We start from the raw sequence: 23,552 nt of genomic DNA, 5'->3' as shown, positions 1-23,552 counted from the left end.
AGGGTCTTATATAGCCTCCTGTATGCAAATATAAGCACCTTTTTCGTCGGGCTTCTGGAACGCCCCCCATTGGTTCGTTCCTCTCAGCCGCCTCACCATAGGTTCCTGCAGTTGCCGCAGCCCGGCCAATCAGAGCGCTCCTCGCGCTGGGCTATGGCCGTGCAGCTCACTGCGCTTTACATAGATACCTTTATTAAAAGTTTTGCTTCACATTCTCGAGAAAAGGAGTTTTTCCCATACGTAATACGAGGAACCTCTCTCGAAAGGGAACTCATTGCTGCATCATAAGGCCTATATATTATTTTTCCACTCAATTGTGTCTCAACATATTTTCTCGTAATAACAAGATCTTGTCGTTATATTTTCTCCTAATAGGGACAGTGGCGTTACTTAAACCTAGTATGGACCCCAGTGCAGCCACAAATAATATCATAACTATATGATATGATACCCAAGTCTCAAACAAATTGCGAATCTTATATTTTACTCATGCTGCTCACTTTTCATAATCAACGTATAAATTAAAATAATATTACAGGCTAATGTTTAGGCCTAAACGTAACCTATTTAGTTTTGTAGTTATGTAGGCTCTGTTTTCTTTATACGCCAGAGTTTTTTCTTTTCGTTTTCTTCCTTAAAGATGGCGGTAAAAACTCACAATACTCCTTAATTTTTAGACATACAGATAAGTTCAAGACATAATTATAAACTATAAACTGTCTACTTTTATTTGTGGACTAAGGGAATGGATTATTTTGCATGCACTCACTCCAAACGCTGTCTTCATGTCAAAAAATTATTTTGTTTATTAAACGGTAATTTTTTCATTTTAAACGCATTTCAAAATTCAGTTCATATTTCCAACAAACAAAATTTCTAGCCAAAATAACGAAAGTGGTAAAAAAAAACAAAAAAAAACATTTAAGTTACCATCCAAATCCAAACATTTCGCTCTTCTCTATATGCGTCAACCTGGCGTGCGTTAAAGTCGATCATTCTTTACAGATGACGGTTTGTTTGGAGAGAAGGTGAGACAGAGTTCTTTATTAACCTGATAACCGTCACGAGGACGAGGACGTGCTGAAGCTCTCTTTGCTTAAATTAGCTCAAAATTACTATCAGGTGTAAGTAATTACCTTGACAAACTATACATCATTAAAAAGATCTAAGACTAAAGTTTAATTTTTTTACCTCTGTTTTATTCTCAAAGTCTTATAGTGACCGTAATGTGTTAATATATGCCAGGAGTTATGAATATGATCATGGCCGTCGCTACCTTTTGATTGTAATATGCCCGTCATTTGCTCCCATTCATAAAATACTCCTCTGTGGTCGTCATTAAGACACTCGACAAAAAAACTTCCCTCAGGGCTTTTACTTCAAATGTGTGCAGATGTGGAGAAATATTGATAGATTAATGTTTGAGTCAAATTTCTATACAGAGAAGTATTATTTATTCATCTTTATCCAAAATCCGCGGATGTATGATTATGAGAGCAGTAGACAGTGATATGCTGTGTTTTAAATTCATTCTGGGAAAGCTGTACTACTGAAAATTCACTCCATATTTAGCTCACGAAGAACAGACACACCATGTGACATTCAGGAAGTATCTGACATGACCAAAACAGCTTTCTAGTGATCGTGAGATCGCTATTTTATGCAGATAGACACGTTTTAAGACAATAAACACACAATCGCGGCAATATATGGTTGGTCTGTGTTCTTTATGCCATGTTGGGTGGTTTCATAATAGATGATATTTATAATGCAATGCTATTCCACATAGCTTTTAGCATTGTATATTTTCTGTCAGATTTTTTGACCCGAAGCTACATGAGATCACATATTGTTATATAAAACACTCGACTTATAAATTATAAAGTGTTATGAAGCAAGTTTTGAATAAAACATGATTTTAATCGTACAAATTGTTGTTTTGCTGGTGTGCTAAGCTAACATGCTAGCCTTGTCAAAAAATCCTATTGGAATTTCACTTTGTCCTATAGGATCTTATTGGATTCTTAGAATCCTATAGGACATTCTGATTTATTTTAATGGAATTTCACTTTGTCCTATAGGATCTTCTTGGATTGTTAGAATCCTAGGACATTCTGATTTATTTTAATGGAATTTCACTTTGTCCTGTAGGATCTTATTGGATTCTTAGAATCCTATAGGACAATCTGATTTATTTTATTGGAATTTCACTTTGTCCTATAGGGTCTTATTGGATTCTTAGAATCCTAAAGGACATTCTGATTTATTTTAATGGAATTTCACTTTGTCCTGTAGGATCTTCTTGGATTGTTAGAATCCTAGGACATTCTGATTTATTTTAATGGAATTTCACTTTGTCCTATTGGATCTTATTGGATTCTTAGAATCCTAAAGGACATTCTGATTTATTTTAATGTAATTTCACTTTTCAATGAAAAAACACAGAGATTGGCTTAATATTGTTATATAACCAAAGCAAAGCGTTTGCATAGAAAAACAATCACACTTTCAAATTAAATAATTAGGTTGAGTGTTCCTATAATAATACAAAATACATTATAAAATATATATAAAAGTGCCATTTTGTCTCACTATCTAGTGCAGGGGTGGCATTTTGCACCTATGAATGGCTCATATGACTAAATTAATTTTAAATTCATGATTTAATATCAATGAGATTTTTATTTATGTAATGTTTTAAATCTAGATGGTTATTTATCATGTAAATCAGGGGTTTTCAACCTTTTAGGATATGCGCCCCCCCAAGTTTGTCTAATTTCATTCGCGCCCCCCCCCCCCCCCCCCATCCCCATCCCCATCCCCCAAAGTGCGTGCAAACGAACATCATTGCTATACAAGTTGTGAAGAGATTCAGTGTTTGGAAGGAAGAAGACAGGGTCGGCGTGACTGCACTCGCACGTTTTATTTACAAAACTCAAATCAATAAACAGAAGTCGCGCCAACAGTGCATTCACCGTAGCCTTGCTACAGCATACAAAACAATCTCACAATAAAACTCTTTACACTCGTCAGTAACTCTTTACACTCGTCAGTATTTCCACAGGATCCGTCAAACTCTCCCGTTACAGACCGGAACCACTAAATATGTTTCACCTTTAAATTTGTATTACTGAAATACAATAACTTTTAATATTCACGATATTCAAATTTTTTCGAGTTTCACCTGTATTATGTGCTGCATATAGCGTGCATAAAAATAGTTATATTGAACAGTATATCTAGCAGCTTACCTAATGAGATGGCTGAGCCTGTTTCTGAGAGCACAACATACCAATCCGTGGTTTGATACCCGACACAGCTATCCGTAAATCATCGTCCACTGTCAATAAGCGTGAGCGATACTTGCTTTTGATGTAAGTTAATATAGAAAATGTTGCTTCGCAGAGCCAAGTTGAGGCAAAAGGCAAAAGTATATCAATTGCAAGTCTCGCAAGTTCAGCGTACTCTGTCTCCACTGACAGCCAGAATTCCGGCAGTGTGTTCGAGTCAAACAGTGTCTTCAAAGTTCGGTCACTTGACAGGTCCAGAAGGGCATCCTGCTGATTTGATGACAGACTCACTGCGCTTTCGATGAAGGGGTTACGAACCCAGTCGTACTGGTTCCAACTATGCTGCTCAGGAAAATACTTATTGAAATGTGCAGACAGGGCTTGTAGATGGAGAGTTATTTCTTTTTTTGTATCATCCCAATTAAGCTCATTTTCCGTGAGAAATTCATCCAAGGTTGGGAACATGTCTACATTACCCCCATCAACCTGCCCTCTCCATCGCTCCAATTTCTTCACAAACCCCACAATTTTATTGGACATTGTTAACAGGTTTGAATTCGGGCCCTGAAGAGACGAATTAAGGGTATTGAGTCTATCAAAAATGTCAGACAGGTATGCAAGATCTGTGAGCCACTTTGGGTCAGTAAAAAAATTTGCAAAGGAAGATGCACAATCGAGCAGAAAAAGTCTTAGTTCGTCGCGCAATGCAAATATCCTCTGCAATACTTTACCTCTGGAGAGCCACCGTACCTCCGTGTGCAAAAGTAACGATTCATATTCTGACCCCATTTCTTTGCATAATAGGCCAAACAGTCTTGTTTTTATGGGGCGAGTCTTGATGAAATTGACAATTTGTGTTGCTGTTTTAAGCACTGCGTTCAATTCGTCAGGAAGAGTTTTTGCTGCAAGGGCCTCCCTGTGGATCATACAGTGGGTGAAACGCACATGCGGAGCTACTTCACGAACCAAAGCAGCGAGTCCTTTATTTTTCCCTAACATGGCTCCCGCTCCGTCTGTGCACACACCGACACAGTTGTCCCAACAAAGACCAAGTTCATCCAATTTACCATTGATTTTTTCAAAAATGTCTCTTCCGGTGCATGTTTTTTCCATTGCTGAGCAAAATAACAGATCTTCAAGCAATTTTCTCTCATGACGGTAGCGAACAAATACAAGTAGTTGCGAGAAGTTTGAGATGTCTGTCGACTCGTCTAATTGCAATGAAAAAAAAATTCCGTCCCGTATTCTCTCAATTAGTTGACATTTGATGTCGGTTGCCATTTCAGTAATACGGCGGCTCATAGTGTTGTCTGATAGTGGAATTTGTTCAACGTCACTGGCAAACTTATCTCCAAACATATTTCTACAGATGGCCATTGCTGCTGGACGAATGAGGCTCTCTGCAATTGTATGAGGCTTTTTATCCTTGGCAACTAAATAAGCCACCTCATATGATGCTGTAAGCGCTTTGACTGCCACAGTGGTTTGGCTGGTCATAGTTTGTTTTTGATTTTTTAATCCTGATTCTTTACGGCGAAAAAAGTCAACCGGTTTATCTTTTAACGTTGCGTGTTTGGTTTGTAAGTGACGTATTAGTTTCACAGGTTTCAAACTGTCATTTGCAAGCACTTCAGAACAGACAACACACTGTGGACGTGGTTCCTGATTAAGTGTGATGCACGTGAATCCGTATTTTATGTACTGTTCGTCATACTTTCGTCGTTTTGATGATCCCAGGCCTTTGGTTTTTGCTATTAATCCTCTCTGCGTGGAAAGCCCGGTTGACGTGGAGGGTTCGACATCAATTTGCGGAAGTTGTACGGGTTCAGTCGGACACTCTTCTTCTTTTTCACCCGTTTTATCACTGGTGGTATTATTACGTTTAAGCCAACGGTCCATTTTTGTTTAGTTTTTTTAATATTTAGCTTGAACTCGATCGCGTCAACTCTGCTCTGTAACCAACTAATATATAAACAAGGTCGCCTCGCCTGATTAACTGCGGTACTAATCAGATTGCCCCCTCTAGTGGATGAATGAAGATTTGCTATCTTACTCTGAATTCACAGTTTCTCGCGCCCCCCTTAACAGGTGATGGCGCCCCCCTAGGGGGGCGGGCCCCACAGGTTGAAAACCCCTGATGTAAATAATGTGTGACTGTGGCGTTTTAATGCGCATGCGCGTTGGATATTCGAATCGCGTTCTTCAAACCACACTGGAGCAGAGTTGCCATGGAAACGGGGACTCGGAGTCAAACGAGCAGCACTTCCTCAGACGCTGTTTTCACTAGTTTCAGGTGAGTTTAGTCCCTAAAACCACACAAATTATACACACCTGTTCCTGACACCTTTCTTACGTTAACTGACACACTTCTGTTGAATATTTACTTGATAGAAATGGTTTAGTGTCTTCGGGAAAAGTCAGCATCTCAACCGTTTTCACAAGAGGGTAACTTAAGCTAACTCTATCGATTTGATCGATTGAGCCCTTGTTTATGAAAGCTTGAGCTTTTAAATAAATCTTTATGTGAAACTTAAATGTTTTGATAGTTTTGTTAAGGTTTTGCTGCTAATTTGTCAATGGTACGTATCAAAAATCTAAAAGTATACACTGTTCATCGATGATGTCAGTTACATGGAGCGCGAAAATTAGCTGCAAACTGGCAAACAAATATTGTAAAAATGTTCTGTGATTTCAGGAGGGACAAAATAACCCATCTACAACAGAGGGGAAGATTCCAACATTTCTGGAGGAAGCTGCTGACAGAGCTGTAAGAAACGGGTGAACTGAGGAAGGTCATTTTATATGCATGTATTTCACATAATATTTGACATAATATCAGCATGATTTTAGTTACAACTACAACTACAACTTAGTGTTTTTGAACACTTTTCCACCTAGAATGTATTCGTCTCCTACCAGGAGACTTCATGTCTTCATCTATTGTGAGTGGATATCATTTTAAACATTATTTTAAAAAAAACACTAATTTCTTCTAATTTTTATTGTGTAGTATATGTATTTTTTCGTAAAAATAAAATTTTAGTAATGTTTTTAAGTAATAAAGTAATTAATTGTTAAGTAATGTTGTTATAATCCTGTTAATTTATGTACAGTATAAATTGCAAACGTATGCTTGTTTTGGGCACATGTTTGCAGGTTATAGACATTTTAGAGGAGGAAGATGCTGTGTATTTAAAGGTGCTTTAAGTCATTTTTATTTGTACAATGTTATTTTTGTATATAAATCATTATTACAGTGGAACAAATTGCTATTTTTTTATTTGTAAATTAGCAACTGAATTTTTTAACCATTGCACAGCACCACTTTATCACCAATAATTTACAACTTTTTTTATGTCATATGAGAACACATGAAAGTTTATATTTTTGTTCAGATTATGTAATTTCTGTAATAAAGTTTGTATCATAGAATGGTAACTTCTTTCTGTTGTTATTTGTGGCAAGGGGGGCGTGGTTCAGCGAGGTCTGCAGCGGGAGAGAGGGCCGCGGGACGAGCGGTAAGTGAGTGGGTTGGACGCAGATTAATAACACCTGTCTCTTGTTCTAGTAATGAGCGCGGAGACGGGATAAAACACCAGCGGAACCGGAGACCGAGGAGAGAGAGAGTCGGACTGTTGATGCGAGGAGACCCTGAGATATCCGGAAGCCGGAAGTGCGTGACCCGGAAGCGAAACTGAGCATACACAGAGACAAACACACGCTGAAGCGTACACGTTTATTGATTTAAGTTATTGAGAATAAAGAGCATCAACAGTCCTGCCGACCCCCGTGTCCTCTTCCTTCCTCACTATATCGAACTTGTTACACTGGTGCCGAAACCCGGGAAGGAAGCAGGACAGAGCCGCCGCCATGACAACGCCCTCCGCCTCGCCATTTGCGGAGATCATCACATCGCTCGCGGCCCTCCACCAGGAACATCACACGGCGTTGCTGGACCTTCGGACTGAACAGGAGCGCCGCTTCGCGGCCATAGTCCAAGGCCAGCAAGAGGACCGCGAGCAGTTCCGGAGCTGGATGGACCGGGAGGTTCGCGCCGAGGCCGCTGGGCGGGCCAGCGCACCGGTGCACGTGCCCCTGCAGAAGATGGGGCCGGAAGATGATCCCGAGGCCTTCGTGGATCTCTTCCAAAAAGCCGCGGAGGCCTGCGGGTGGCCCCGGGCACAGTGGCCGGTGCGCCTCATTCCACTGCTATCCGGCGAAGCCCAGGCGGCCGCGCAACATCTACCGGTTGCGAACCTCCTGGACTACGATGATCTGAAGCGGGCCATTCTTCAGCGGGTCGGCCGGACCCCAGAACAACACCGCCAGCGTTTCCGCTCCCTGGAGTGGGGCGAGTCCGGTCGACCCTTCGCCTTGGCCCAACAGCTCCGGGACGAGTGCCGCAGATGGCTGCTGGCCGGCGGCAGCGACGTGGACCATGTCGTCGATCTGGTGGTGCTGGAGCAGTTCATCACTCGGCTCCCCAGGAAGACCGCCGAGTGGGTCCAGTGCCACCGGCCCACGTCGCTGGAGACGGCCATCAATTTGGCGGAGGACCACCTGGTGGCGTGCCCGGGGGTCGGCGCACCCCCACTAACTTCTCCCTCTCTCTCTCCCCCTTCTCTCTCTCTCTCTCGACCTGTCCCTCTCCCCAGGTCCCGCCCTCCAGGCCCTCCTCGCGTTTCCCCCAGAGGCCGGGGTGGGATGGGCCCTGGACCGTCTGGGAGTTCGCGGGTCCCGCCCAGGGGGGCGGGGCCGCTGGGGACGGGTAGTGACTATGGATCCGGTTCCGCCCCCTATCCGCGCTCAGCCTCCAACCCACTCCCCGCCGCCGGGGCGGCGGGTAGGCCTGGGCTGGCCTGCTGGCGGTGCGGTGATCCGGATCATTTTGGTGGACCGATGTCCGATGATGGACATCGGAACAATGATCCGGATCCCGGACGTCCAGCGGACCACCCCCGATCAAGCAGGAGAGTACCAAATTCCTGTAAGTATCAAGGGGGGTACATATCAGGCCTTGGTGGATTCAGGATGTAACCAAACCTCGATCCATCAAAGCCTGATTCAGCCTGGGGCGTTGGATACAAGCCGCGTGGTTAAGGTGCGGTGTGTGCACGGGGATGTGGTGGAATATCCGGTTGTCCCAGTCACGATACAGTTTAGGGGGAAAAAGCATAGTGTTGAGGTGGCGGTTAGTCCCCACCTCCGGCATCCGCTAATTCTGGGGACGAATTGGCCCGCCTTTTCGGCGTTATTGGGGTCGTTGTGCGCGGATGCCGCTTGGGGAAACAAGGCTAGGAACGGGGCGGTGCGAGTGCAGGTTGGCGAGGCTGATACGGGGCCCTTGGGAACAGCTTCAGAGGAACCGAGCGGGGTGGAGAGACTGATTCTCTCGGACCGCGATGACTTCCCTCTGGAGCAGTCTCAAGACGAGACGCTAAAACATGCGTTTCAACAGGTCCGCACCATCGACGGTCAGCCCCTTCAACCCGCATTGCCCGTCACGTATCCTTATTTTGCCATAATTAAGGATAGGTTGTATCGAGTGACCCAAGACGCTCAGTCAAAAATGGATACAACCCAATTGTTAGTACCAAAGAGCCGCCGGGAAATGCTTTTCCAGGCGGCTCATTCGAACCCGATGGCGGGCCACCTGGGACAGGCGGCCACGCTGAATCGTTTAATGACCCGATTCTTTTGGCCAGGCATTTATGACAATGTGCGCAGGTGGTGCGCGTCTTGTCCTGAATGTCAGTTGGTGAACCCACTGGCCGCCCCAAAAGCGCCATTGCGCCCTCTACCATTAATGCAGGTCCCCTTCGAGAGAATTGCGATGGACCTCATCGGGCCATTAGAACGATCCGCACGCGGGCATCGTTTTGCGCTAGTTATCGTGGACTACGCAACACGATACCCGGAAGCAGTGGCTCTCCGCAACATCTCGGCGAAGAGTGTTGCGGACGCACTGTTTCGTTTAATCTCCCGGGTGGGGATTCCGAAAGAAATCCTCACTGATCAAGGCACGGCGTTTATGTCACGCACGTTAAGCGAATTGTACGGATTACTGGGCATTAAATCCATTCGAACCAGCGTCTATCACCCACAAACAGACGGCTTGGTCGAACGATTTAATCGCACTCTTAAATCCATGATCCGTAAATTCGTACAAGAAGACGCCAAAAATTGGGATCGGTGGTTAGAACCCCTCTTATTTGCTGTGCGCGAGGTCCCGCAAGCCTCCACGGGGTTTTCCCCCTTCGAGCTTCTCTACGGGCGTCAGCCACGGGGGGTGCTGGACGTCCTACGAGAAACTTGGGAGGAGGGGCCTTCGTTGGCCAAAAACGAAATTCAGTACGTCATGGACTTGCGAACAAAACTCCACACATTGGGGCGGCTATCTAGGGAGAATTTGTTGCAAGCCCAGGACCGCCAGAGCCGGTCATATAACAGGGGTACTAAACTGCGCAAATTCACTCCGGGAGAGAAGGTGCTCGTTCTACTCCCAACCTCGAGCTCAAAATTAATGTCGAAGTGGCAGGGGCCGTTTGAGGTCGCACGGCAGATAGGAGAGCTCGATTATGAAGTGATACGATCCGATAGGAACGGGGCACGTCAAATATACCACCTCAATCTGCTGAAAAAATGGAATGAGGTGGAATCGGTGTTGTTGGCAACGGTGATCGGGGGAGAAGATGATCTCGGGCCAGAGGCGAGCATTAAAGCGCAATCAGTCGCGCTGGCCCCTGGGGGAGATCACCTCTCACCGTTACAACTCGCTGATTTATCGAAATTGCAGGCGGAGTTCGCCGACGTGTTCTCGCCCCTACCGGGACGTACCGACTTGATTCAGCACCATATCGAGACCGAGCCGGGCGTGGTAGTTCGCAGCCGGCCGTATCGCTTGCCTGAACACAAGAAAAAAGTAGTTCAGGACGAATTAGGCGCAATGCTCGACATGGGAGTAATCGAGGAGTCCAACAGTGACTGGGCGAGCCCGATAGTTTTGGTCCCCAAAACGGACGGCTCGGTCAGGTTCTGTGTGGACTACCGCAAGGTGAACGCTGTGTCGAAGTTCGACGCGTATCCAATGCCACGGGTTGACGAATTGCTTGATCGGTTAGGCTCGGCTCGATTTTATTCGACACTGGACTTAACAAAGGGCTATTGGCAGATCCCCTTGTCTCCATTGTCCAAAGAAAAAACAGCTTTCACCACGCCGTTCGGATTACACCAATTCGTCACGCTTCCTTTCGGCTTGTTCGGGGCACCCGCAACCTTCCAGCGACTCATGGATAGGATTTTGCGTCCCCATGCTGCATATGCTGCGGCGTACCTAGATGACATAGTGATTTATAGTCACGACTGGCAGCGGCATATGCAGCATGTGAGGGCGGTCCTGAGGTCGCTGAGGAGAGCGGGGCTCACGGCCAATCCGAAGAAGTGTGCGATTGGGCGGGTGGAAGTAAGGTATCTGGGCTTCCACTTGGGTCATGGACAGGTGCGTCCTCAAATTGATAAGACTGCCGCAATTGCAACCTGTCCGAGGCCCAAGACCAAAAAGGAGGTAAGACAGTTCTTGGGGCTGGCGGGATATTATAGACGGTTTATACCAAATTATTCGGACCTCACCAGCCCTTTGACTGATCTTACTAAAAAGGGGCTACCAGATACGGTCCAGTGGACGGAGCCGTGTCAACAGGCTTTTACCCAAGTAAAGGCTGCCCTATGTGGCGGGCCGCTGTTACACTCCCCTGACTTTTCTCTCCCTTTCTTGTTGCAGACTGACGCGTCGGACAGGGGGCTGGGCGCAGTCCTGGCCCAGGAGGTGGAGGGGGGAGAGCGGCCGGTGCTGTACATTAGCCGCAAGCTCTCCAAGAGAGAAGCTAAGTACAGCACCATAGAAAAGGAGTGTTTGGCCATCAGATGGGCCGTTCTCACCCTCCGCTACTACCTCCTGGGGCGGGAGTTCACTCTCTGTTCGGACCACGCTCCTCTCCAATGGCTCCACCGCATGAAGGATACCAACGCGCGGATCACCCGTTGGTATCTGGCTCTTCAGCCGTTTAAGTTCAAGGTGGTCCACAGGCCGGGTGCTCAGATGGCTGTGGCCGATTTCCTCTCCAGAAATGGGGGGGGGGGGGGGCTGCAGGCCGGACGGCTCCCCGGCCTGAGTCGGGCGGTGGGGGTATGTGGCAAGGGGGGCGTGGTTCAGCGAGGTCTGCAGCGGGAGAGAGGGCCGCGGGACGAGCGGTAAGTGAGTGGGTTGGACGCAGATTAATAACACCTGTCTCTTGTTCTAGTAATGAGCGCGGAGACGGGATAAAACACCAGCGGAACCGGAGACCGAGGAGAGAGAGAGTCGGACTGTTGATGCGAGGAGACCCTGAGATATCCGGAAGCCGGAAGTGCGTGACCCGGAAGCGAAACTGAGCATACACAGAGACAAACACACGCTGAAGCGTGCACGTTTATTGATTTAAGTTATTGAGAATAAAGAGCATCAACAGTCCTGCCGACCCCCGTGTCCTCTTCCTTCCTCACTATATCGAACTTGTTACATTATTATTTAGATGTTTGTTGTAACTTAATTACTTAAATGTACTTCAAGATAATTTAGTAAAACCATGACTGCACTGTGGTAATACAACCAATTTATGGTACATGATCCATGTTTATTTAAAACCATGTTTACTGCAAAAACCATGGTTGCTGCAGTCATGGTTACAATGGTTTTACTGTAGTATTACTACAATATAACTATTAAAACCATGTTTTTTTTAAAATACCGGTTACTACAGTAATTCAAACTACAGTTTTACTATAGTATTACTACAATATAACTGTATTAAAACCATGGTTGTTAAAATACCAGTTACTACAGTTAAATTGTCCTACAGAATATGTATGTATTGTCTTATAAGACAATTCTCACAGAATCCAATAGGAATCAGATTACATTTGGAATCTTATTGGAATCCTTTAGGATTTATCCTATGGGATATTTATGTATTATCTTATAAGACAATTCTCTAACGGAATCCTATAGGAATCAGATAAGAATCTTAAAGGACAAGACATAAATTATCCTATAAGATTATTTCTAACGGAATCCTATAGGAACGGTTCCAAAATATGATAGAAATTTTTAATGGAATCCTGTACAGATTTCCATTAAAAATCCTTAAGGATTTTTTGACAAGGGAATATATATGCGTATACGCACCTGCCACTGAGTAAATACTTTATTTTTATGAACATTTTCTAAATGTAAAACTACTGAAATGCTTATTTGGACGAAATGCATTCGATAGAGTCTCAGTGAGGGTAAAGTGAGAGGTTTGATTTAGAAATGAGGTTTGAATAGAACAGTTTGAATAGAGAATCTAATGCAGACAAAAGAATAATAATTAGAGCCATAACCAGTCCGCAGAAGTGTGAATGTGTGCCGGGGAGACAAACTGAATGGGGCAGTTTGCACCTCTAAACAATAGAGGCTAAATAGCGAATGAAAGCTGAGAAGATGTGGCAATAAACATCAGTTGATATTTTAGCGATATCTCAAAAGAAAATCACATGAAACGATCTTGTAAAACGTTTAATAAAATTCAGAGTTTTAGACTTATCATCTTCAGATCTGAAATATAACATAGTCAGACTTGTGGCTTTAGCTGTAGTGCATTTCTAGATTTCTCCAAGGCCCACTTCAATTTTATTTTCATAAAGATATTTCATACAAATAAATTTCTAATAACTTTACAAAACTTTGAAGCTTATTATAGCTTTTTTTATTATAAAAAATATTATCATTTTGACTTTACAGTAGGGCTGGGATAAACGATTATTTTTTAAACGATTAATCTAGCGATTATTTTTTCGATGCATCGATTAATCTAACGATTAATTTTTCCTGCCCGATTCGGTTACGATTCGATTCGATTACCGATTATCTCCCCATTAATTGCCTAATAGCAATTTATACATGTTGATTTAATTATCTGAATGAAAAAACGAATTCCTTAACATTGCAATATATGTTTATTGCTCTTAAAATTCCAAAGTAAGACTATACAAGAGCAATGCATTCAATAAAACCTTGAAAACATAAAGTAGGCCACACACACACACACACACACACCCACACACACACACACAAATAAATAAGTATTAACCTACAACAAAGAAACATATTATACGATTTTTCTATGTATGCAACTCAGCCTACAGGCTATGCCCATCGATTAAATATCAACAAGTTGGTTAATCAAATCCAGGGACACATTGCAAGCGTGAGCGTCACGGCTGCGTGGCGTGTCTGTTTTTGTTTCGGCTCCCATGTTAACAGGTTCTGCACACTGACTGTGGCGCGCGAAAACGCGTGCATGCTAGAAATAGAAGAGCGCCTATTTTTCACGTGTGTTGGGAGCGTCTCCAGGCAAAATAGAATAAGAAAATATGTTTATATATCATTTTGACACGAATACATATTATTAAATTACATTTTCATGTTTGAAAGTCTGTAGGTTTACATAAATGCAGATATAGGCTTAATTTTAATAATAAAAAACGACAATTATCGATTTTGAAATATTGCAACTGTCAATACAGAACGAAATATTCTGTAGCCTATTTTGCCGTCAATACCATAGATATGTGGCTACTCCCGACGTTGTCTTTGCTGTATCAGTAGGCTATTTATGTTTAACATTAGGAATAGGGCTTCCCTCCGCATCAATAGCAGCAGCAGCGCCGCGTCAGACACGCTTCTAGTGTGCAAAGGCAGAGAAAACGCCACGCAGCCCCGTGGCTGACCCGCAACAGAAACGCTACGCGCATCCGCGGCATGACAGTGAAAAAAGTTACATGTAGCGTGCATTATGGGCGCCAATATTCCGTTTAAAACCGGAATAGTCCTGGGATGAAACTGCTCACTTAGAGGATGGATACCCTCGGTCACATCAGCGCGATTAGACATTGAACATTTTAAATTTAAAACAGCTTATTATGTAGGTAACGTAGCCAATGTGTCCGATGCTTTCACTTGATGCAAACTTTTGTTTTTGTGATTAAAATACATCAAATATTACCAAAACATCTTTCTTCCTGTGTGCAGAAATTTGTTTATGTAGCCGTGACAACAAAACGCGTGCGCGCATGCCTGTGATGCTCCGCGCGCAACGCGCGGCAACCCCATAGACTGTGGCCAACCCGCAAGCCTTGCACTTCTGAAAGTCTGAGGAGCCACTCGTATTGCTACCATAGATATACATAATAAATAATATACTTAATTACATAATATACTTTATTATGTACATCTATGGTTGCTACTACTCTCCGGCGCCGCCATCTTTATTTTGAGTCTGACGAATCGACGCGCATATTTTGCGTCGACGTATTTTTTGCGTCGACGTCATCGATGACGTCGACGCGTTGTCCCAGCCCTACTTTACAGTAAACTGCTAGGTGTCTGCTTTCAAATGAGACCATAAATATGCTTTTAGTGCAAAGGATTCACAAACTGTATTTGTTTTAGTCTGAGTATACATTTCTTGGGATTTTTTCAAAATTTGGAAGTCAGCTTAACAGGTTAAACTCCTAAGACAATATAGAATTACAGTAATACTGGATTCTAAACACAGAAATGCCACATTATCATAAAGCAGATCTGATACACACACACACACACACACACACACACACACACACACCTCATATCCGTGCCGCTTAAGGGGCTTTCCTTGCCATTAATGCTTGGATAACACACACGTCCTTCTAATAAAAATAATGGCTAGTGCGATGGATGGGATGTACAAACCTACCAAGTGCCATCATTTTGAAATGACCTATCGCGAGAGGAAAATAAGTTTTGGTCGCATAACTGCGGCTATGGAAACGATGTCATTTCGCAATAGTTTTTATCGAAATTTAAGAAATATCGCAAAATTTTTTCGCAAATCTGTAATGGAAACGCGGCTACTGGTATTTGTATCGGATCGATACAGTTGTAATTGAATCGATATTTTAATTTAAATATCTAGGTTCATTATACTTTGCTTGTGTCTTCTACTGCTACAATCCTGAGCAAACGCTACTTTCATATCCTGGCCCACGTAAAAAGTACCGTATCGGTAACAAGGACCCTATATGTATTTGCTATCGGATCGATACCAAATTTTGCAGTATCGCCCACCACTAATGTGTATTTGAAATTAACATGATTTCTTAATGTCTAGGGACATATCAGGGCAATTTTATGATCACTTGAAATACATTTCTTACAGTTCCTTTTAATATGATGTATTTAAAAATGAATGGCAAAACGTGTCATTCAACAAAAAATTGTATCATTAATTACCATATATACCCGAATATAAGACGACCCTGGATATAAGGAAATAAACAGAAAATAATTTTATTTGAAAATTCTACTGATAATTCTTTGGGGAAAAAAAAAAACATTTTCAACCATTCATTAAATATTTGGATTAATTTGTCACAAAATAAAGTGCACTCTGTCATGGAGTTCGGAAATTAATGAATGAGTGACAAAAATGAACAACCTTTTCATAAAAATACAATAATTATGTAGGTATGTATGTTATTGTGGTACTGTGAAGATAGAAAACCATCTGCTTTTAATCAAACACATCTGGCATTAAAGTCTTGAAACAAACCAAACTGGGGTTGCAATAAGAACAGCAGTGCAAATGGGCCTTTATGCTGCACATTAAGGGTTGCCTCATACCGTGCCCGAGCGATTGTCCCCCCTCCCTACTCCCCCGCTGGCCTGCGCTCACACTCGCACTTAACGTATCAGGCCGGAGCACCCTTCCGTCATTCATGATGCAACTTTTTGTTTTGTAGAAGACCAGAAGAAAAACGCTTTCAATAATAGACCGCCTAATAGATTTATCAGTTATGCCGCGCAGCGAATTTCACTTGAATTTACAGCTTTACTCACAAACTACAAAGGATGTTAATTAATAATGAGATCCCTTGTCAAAAAATCCTTAAGGATTTTTAATGGAAATCTGTACAGGATTCCATTAAAAATTTCTATCATATTTTGGAACCGTTCCTATAGGATTCCGTTAGAAATAATCTTATAGGATAATTTATGTCTTGTCCTTTAAGATTCTGATCTGATTCCTATAGGATTCCGTTAGAGAATTGTCTTATAAGATAATACATAAATATCCCGTAGGATAAATCCTAAAGGATTCCAATAAGATTCCAAATGTTATCTGATTCCTATCAGATTCTGTGAGAATTGTCTTATAAGACAATACATACATATTCTGTAGGACAATTTCAACAGGATTTTATTGGATTCAATTGGGTCTTTCTCTCTCTCTCGTTCTTACACACACACACACACGGTTTTGCTATCTTTGCTTTCTACATGGTAGGGAAGGCATATTCGGACACGGCAAAGATAGCAAAGTGTACCAAGGCTACTATGTCTGAATACTTGGTACACTGTAAGAAAGAAAAAAAAAGTAGAATTAGACCCTTTTCACATTTCCGGGTTTCTCAGAGCGGAAGTCGTCATAGTTAGGTTAACTTCCCATACAACTATGACCGTAGTAACCGCGGTATTTTGGTGCGAACCATGGTTTTTAAAAAAACATGGTTTTACTACAGTTATATTGTAGTAATACTATAGTAAAACTGTAGTTTGAATTACTGTAGTAACTGGTATTTTTAACAACCATGGTTTTAATACCATGGTTTTACTACAGTTATATTGTAGTAATACTACATAAAACCATTGTAACCATGACTGCAGCAACCATGTTTTTTGCAGTAAACATGGTTTTAAAAAACATGGATCATGTACCATAAATTGGTTGTATTACCACAGTGCAGCCATGGCTTTACTCAATTATCTTGAAGTACATTTAAGTAATTAAGTTACAACAAACATCTAAATAATAACAACAGAAAGAAGTTACCATTCTATGATACAAACTTTATTACAGAAATTACATAATCTGAACAAAAATATAAACTTTCATGTGTTCTCATGTGACATAAAATAATAAACTACAAAGTTGTAAATTATTTTTGATAAAGTGGTGCTGTGCAATGGTTAAAACATTTAGTTGCTAATTTACAAATAAAAAAATAGCAATTTGTTCCATTGTAATAATGATTTATATACAAAAATAACATTGTACAAATAAAAATGACTTAAAGCACCTTTAAATACACAGCATCTTCCTCCTCTAAAATGTCTATAACCTGCAAACATGTGCCCAAAACAAGCATACGTTTGCAATTTATACTGTACATAAATTAACAGGATTATAACAACATTACTTAACAATTCATTACTTTATTACTTAAAAACATTACTAAAATTGTATTTTATTTTTATGGAAAAATCTTACATATACTACACAATAAAAATTAGAAGAAATTCGTGTTTTTTTAAATAATGTTTAAAATGATATCCACTCACAATAGATGAAGACATGAAGTCTCCTGGTGGGGGATGAATACTCCACACTTTAAATTCTAGGTGGAAAAGTGTTCAAAAACATGTGATGCAGCATCCATGTCAGCAGCTGTCAGTGTGAAGTCTGTCATATAGGCCGGCAGGTTACAGGCCAGCTTTGGTTTGGTTCTGTCTTGACCTTCAGCCCAAATGGATGTAGGAGCTAAAATGAGAAGAATACACACCACATTAACACACGGCTAGCTGGAATTCTTAACTTTACTACCGAGTAGCCATTTAATAATGTCCAAGTACAATGATGTCTATTCATTCAGTGTTTTCACAACCCATAAATTATTATGGCTCCAAAAGCAAAGCAGAAAGAATGTACATTAAAGGATTAGTGCACCCAAAAAAGATAATTCCTATTCTTTTACTCACCCTAATGCCATCCAAGATGTTCATGTCTTTCATTCTTCAGTAGAAAATAAATAAACATGTATATACTTTTTAACCTCAAATGCTCGAATTTGATGATGTAAGGCTTTGTGGCGTCATTACGTTGGAAAGGTCATGCGTGTGACGTATGTGGAAGTACCGTCCCAGTGTTAAAACAAACGTGCAAAGACTAAATCAAACACCCTTTACAAAAATAAAAGGTAAAACAACAATGTCGGACCATTTTAAAGTTAGAGGAGAACATGAGATGGAGTTTTTCGGCACTGGGTCAGCACTGACCTTTCCGGCGTAATACGCAGTGGGAAAACAACAGCAAAGTCGTGCATTTGAGGTAAAAGGTATGCTTTTTTTTTTTTTTAGAAAATGACCGATGGAAATTATCAGGAGATTTTAATTTTGGGGTGAACTAATTCTTTAACAATACAGAACACGATTTTAGATTCAAATTCAATTTCTATTTGTTATAAATCTGCCAGGTTCTCACACCAGCCAATCACAGCGCTCCCTCTCCCGAATACTGATTACTCACACCTGAACCTCATCACACTCATCTCCACTATAGATAATACCAGTAAAACTCAATAGTTTTGTGACCTGTTTTAATATAAACAGGGTTTGTGTTTTTAGGTTTACTTGTTAATTTAATATTCCTCATACAGTGTCACTTATGTTTTGAATGTCAAAGCCTTCTTAATATGTATAATTTTGCTAAAGAAAATAACTAAATCATGCTGATATTATGTCAAATATGTGAAATACATGCATTAAAATTACCTTCCTCAGTTCACCCGTTTCTTACAGCTCTGTCAGCAGCTTCCTCCAGAAATGTTGGAATCTTCCCCTCTGTTGTAGATGGGTTATTTTGTCCCTCCTGACGTCAGAACATTTTTACAATACTTGTTTACCAGTTTGCAGCGTTAGCTTAAGTTACCTCTTGTGAAAACGGTTGAGATGCTCCCGAATTCGACACTAAACCATTTCTATCAAGTAAATATTCAACAGAAGTGTGTCAGTTAACGTAAGAAAGGTGTCAGGAACAGTTGTGTTTATTATTTGTGTGGTTTTAGGGACTAAACTCACCTGAAACTAGTGAAAACAGCGCGGAAGTGCTGCTCGTTTGACTCCGAGTCCCCGTTTCCATGGCAACTCTGCTCCAGTGTGGTTTGAAGAACGCGATTCGAATGTCCAACGCGCATGCGCATTAAAACGCCACAGTCACACATTATTTACATGATAAATAACCATCTAGATTTAAAACATTACATGAATAAAAATCTCATTGATATTAAATCTTGAATTTAAAATTTTATTTAGTCATATATGACCCATTCATAGGTGCAAAATGCCACCCCTGCACTAGTGAGACAAAATGGCACTTTTATATATATTTTGTATTATTATAGGAACACGCAACCTAATTATTTCATTTGAAAGTGTGATTGTTTTTCTATGCAAACGCTTTGCTTTGGTTATATAACAATATTAAGCCAATCTAGTGTTTTTTTTTTCATTTAAAAGTGAAATTCCATTAAAATAAATCAGATTGTCCTATAGGATTCTAAGAATCCAATAAGATCCTACAGCACAAAGTGAAATTCCATTAAAATAAATCAGAATGTCCTATAGGATTCTAAGAATCCAATAAGATCCTATAGGACAAAGTGAAAATCCAATAGGATTTTTTGACAAGGGATAACCAGAACCCTTATAAACCTAAATATACTTGATTTAATCAAAAAGTGTGTATCCAAGTAGTAATAATTTGGTGTTTGCTGTCGTAATGTACACTTTAAATGTACGACCAGTCACACAATAGTTCTCGGACACCCACAAGGAAAAAAAAAAAGTTCTGCTCAGGTGATGTGTCAAGAACAAGCTGCGAGAACTCCCAAACCTGGGGTGCAAGAACAAAATGACGTCATTTTGTTCTCAGCCCAGGGAGCGAGAACTTTTTTCTCTGTTCTTGCGGAGTATGTTGCAGTCTTAAGTCTTCTGTTTCTGACTGCTCCGAGACTCAAATGTTGAGGATCCAAATGCAGCTTTAATGAAGGACAGTCTACACTTGCAGTCAAAAACAGGCAGAAGATCACACACAGTTAAACAGGAAAACAAGACAGGCAAAAGGGTAATCCTCGGAACAGGCAAGTAATCCAAGACCAAGAGACAAGAAACCAGGGAAAACACTCAGAAATGCCATGATACAATAAACAAGACTTCACAATGAATGACAGTGTGAACATGGTTTATATAGGCTGAGGTAATGAGGAGACACAGGTGTAAACAATGAGTGCTGATGAGTCTGTGCAAAGGATTCTGGATAATGTAGTCCTTGATGGAGTGACAGTCCGTGGTGGAGTGCCCTCTGGTGGTAATCAAGGGCACTCTTACTGATGAATCGTGACAACATACATAGCAAACATCAAGGTAAACTCCAATAGGCATCATAATGTCACTGCTGTAAAACTGTATTTCAGTTTTTAATCTTTGGTCAAGGACCCCGGTAATTCATATTCTCAATAAATGCTGCTTTGGAGTGATATAAATTTGCTGCACAAAAGAATTAGAATTGAGTTAAGAACAAAAAATGTAAATTTATTTATTTTGCAAAGTAAATATTTTCCAGATAATAGTTTAAAATCTTTTGGGTTCAGCACACTGTTAATATAAACATAATAACATTTTGGCTTTTAATTTTTGCCTTTTTCAGTTGAGGCCATCTCTAGATGAATCTAGGGCCATCCTTTAATACGGTTACATTATAACACATTATTTTTTAATTTAATATAAATATTTTTCAAAAAAATTGCAAAAATGAAGTGTTTTTACTTTTCAAGCTCCAGTTGAGTTCAAAACGCCCCTTATGACACGTTTATGACACGTTCTCTGGTCAAATATTTGCAGACAGAAAGTCCTTAGCTTCATTTTGTTTGACCTCAGTAAGACTGACGGTGCTGGAAATGGATTTCAATGCTAAAATCTGCTTTCTTCTTGTATGTTTGGTGACATATGGATCTCCAAACACCACAGGTACGTGCGCTTTTTAAAATAAGACATTAAGATTCGGTTAAATTAGTAAATAAATATATTTTTTTAAAACCCTTAAACTTGATCTAAAAGGGGGATTTTATATTATTATTATTATTATTATTATTATTATTATTATTATTATTATTATTAAAGGAATAAAGGGATTATGTTGATATTAAAAAAAACACTTGTTTACTTAGTAAAGTGTTTACTTAGTGTTTTACTTTGGTTACTCTGTTGGTTACTTAGATAAAATGTTTTTATCTAAACATTGTTTTCTGTCATGTAAATTTCTTAAAACCAAAAACCATAAAAAAAAGAAACAAGCATGTAAGTAGCCTTTGTTTAACTCTTAAATATAACATAGCAGCCTGTACAAATCACCTGTAGTTCCCAGTCTGAATGGACAGACATACTGTATGTGTTACAGTTACATATATTACAGATACTAGAACTTTTCAATATTCAATAAAATCACTTAACTATGAAGACTCAAGAACATGTAAATCGGAATTTTGTTTCCTCTCAGCGGAAAAAAACGTGTGCCGTGATCTATCTGTGGAAAACGGGTTCACATACAGGCTCCCCTCCAATGAGAATGAAATCTTTTACTCCTGCAACACGGGTTATAAAACATTCTCTGGGAACTGGTGGGATTCAGTGACATGCAGCAGGGGCTCTTTGTCTGAAGAACCTCGGTGCATCCGTGAGTTTTATTACTGTCAGTCTCAGGTGTTAGACGAATGATAGTGTACTGAAATGTGCTCCCTGTTTTCTGTCTTTACAGCGGTGGGAGAATGTGGAGCTTTACCCAGTGTTCACCATGGACAACTAAATCAAACCAGTCATGATCAAGGACCTGTTGAAGTGGAATGTGTTCCAGGGTTCATACCAACTCAACCCTTGATCAAATGTGTCAATGGTACATGGGAGACACCAGTCTGTGAGGGTGAGCTTCTCAATTCTCATTGCATGTTTGTGAGGAGCAGCGACAGCATATAGTGGAGAGAGAATATTTAAAAATGGTTACAGTTTTGGTTTGCCTTCAGCCTTAACCTAAGCCTAGATGTGAACTTTTTGAATTCAGATTTTTTCTTAATGTCCAGTGGTAATGAATTCCATAGCTTACAGCTCTTGACAGAAAAGGCTGTCTGAGCAAAGCTTGTCCTGCAGTATGGTATTACGCAGTTATAGTTTGAAGTACTTCTAGTAACTCTTTTGCTGTTCTGTATCTTTACAAATTTGCTAAGTGGCTCAGGTGCTAAATTATGAATACATTAAAAATAATAATTAAAAAAAAACTCAAATCACTAAAGCTTTTAAAGCTCTGTAAATTATATTTTTCAAGGACATGACAATGATGATGGCGGATTGGCTTTTTATCCATGATTTTTTATTGCTTGATTATATAGTGAACCAATGTGTTTTGTTGCAGATGGAGCTGCTTGCGCCCAAACTGTCATGCAGTATGAAATATGTGAAAAAATCATGACATGCATGTACAGCAGGGCTGCCTTATTTGGTATATAGTGTCTGATTAATCTAAAACAGTTAAGATTGCTTTGTATTATTTTAGAGATTTTCTTTATATGTTTAGTAAATTTTAGTTGAGGATCTAAAACCAATCCAAGGTATTTAAATTCGGAGACAAAATTATTTTTTTTCATTTTGTATGTAAATTTTAAATCTTTCATTTAGATCCAGTTTCTTAATAGAAAAACACATTGAGACTGTCTTTGTTAATTTCAGCACCAACTGATTTCATAAATGCACTTTTTTTTTACTAGGTGTGCGTTGTGGCATTCCTCCAAATGTGGAAAACGCACTCATAACATCTAAACCTGAAGAATCTTATCCAGAGGGATCTAGTGTAACATATGTATGTCAAAAGTCATTCTCAATGAATGGGAAAAGCACAGTTTTCTGCCTCGATGGAATTTGGGAAGAACTGCCAACATGTAAAGGTGAGGTTTTGATCTGTGATGGTCTTTTAAAACTTCTTAGAGAAAAACTTCTCTTCAAAAAAAAAAATGTAGGTGAAAATCAAGAAAGGTACTTGGATATTTAATGATCATGAGGAATAACATCAAGTCCACATAAAACATTGTGTTAGTGACGACAATTAATCCTGTGAAATCAGAAATTGAGTTTTGGCACTTTTGCTCTAGATTAATATGATAATATAATGTTAAACATCATCCGTTTTATATGGTTGTAAAATTGACTTGTTTTTCTTTTCTGGGAAAACAGCAAGAATATGATTGATTCATCCTATGTAACAGTTTTTGTCCAAATGTTATTTTCTAGAATCAAAATCAAATGAGTGTTTAAATGCCACT

The 23,552-nt window shown here is 40.4% G+C and overlaps 2 protein-coding genes across 2 annotated transcripts in view; both read left to right on the top strand.

Annotated features, from left to right (window-relative positions):
* LOC137039766 (complement factor H-like) overlaps positions 1-23,552 on the top strand; it is a 108,945-nt gene that overhangs the window by 40,222 nt on the left and 45,171 nt on the right. Inside the window, exon 15 of the mRNA XM_067415040.1 lies at positions 23,001-23,177. Within this exon, the coding sequence (XP_067271141.1) occupies positions 23,001-23,177 (177 nt within the window). The remainder of the gene's footprint in view (positions 1-23,000; positions 23,178-23,552) is intronic.
* Positions 6,706-11,829, top strand: LOC137040447 (uncharacterized). The gene is made up of 2 exons (XM_067416090.1): positions 6,706-8,277; positions 11,591-11,829. The coding sequence occupies exons 1-2, from the start codon at positions 7,161-7,163 to the stop codon at positions 11,611-11,613; spliced, it is 1,140 nt and encodes a 379-aa protein (XP_067272191.1). The 5' UTR covers positions 6,706-7,160; the 3' UTR covers positions 11,614-11,829.

This window comes from Pseudorasbora parva, chromosome 14, assembly GCF_024679245.1.
Source record: "Pseudorasbora parva isolate DD20220531a chromosome 14, ASM2467924v1, whole genome shotgun sequence".
NCBI classification, from domain to species: Eukaryota; Metazoa; Chordata; class Actinopteri; order Cypriniformes; family Gobionidae; genus Pseudorasbora; species Pseudorasbora parva.
Note: the sequence above shows the minus strand (reverse complement) of the source record. Positions and strands in the feature narration are given on the sequence as shown.

Coding starts and splice junctions, on each gene's coding strand:
- LOC137040447 (XM_067416090.1), top strand. CDS start 7,161: ATGACAACGCCCTCCGCCTCGCCATTTGCGGAGATCATCACATCGCTC. Junction 8,278..11,590: donor CAGGAGAGTACCAAATTCCT/GTAAGTATCAAG, acceptor CTCTTGTTCTAG/TAATGAGCGCGGAGACGGGA.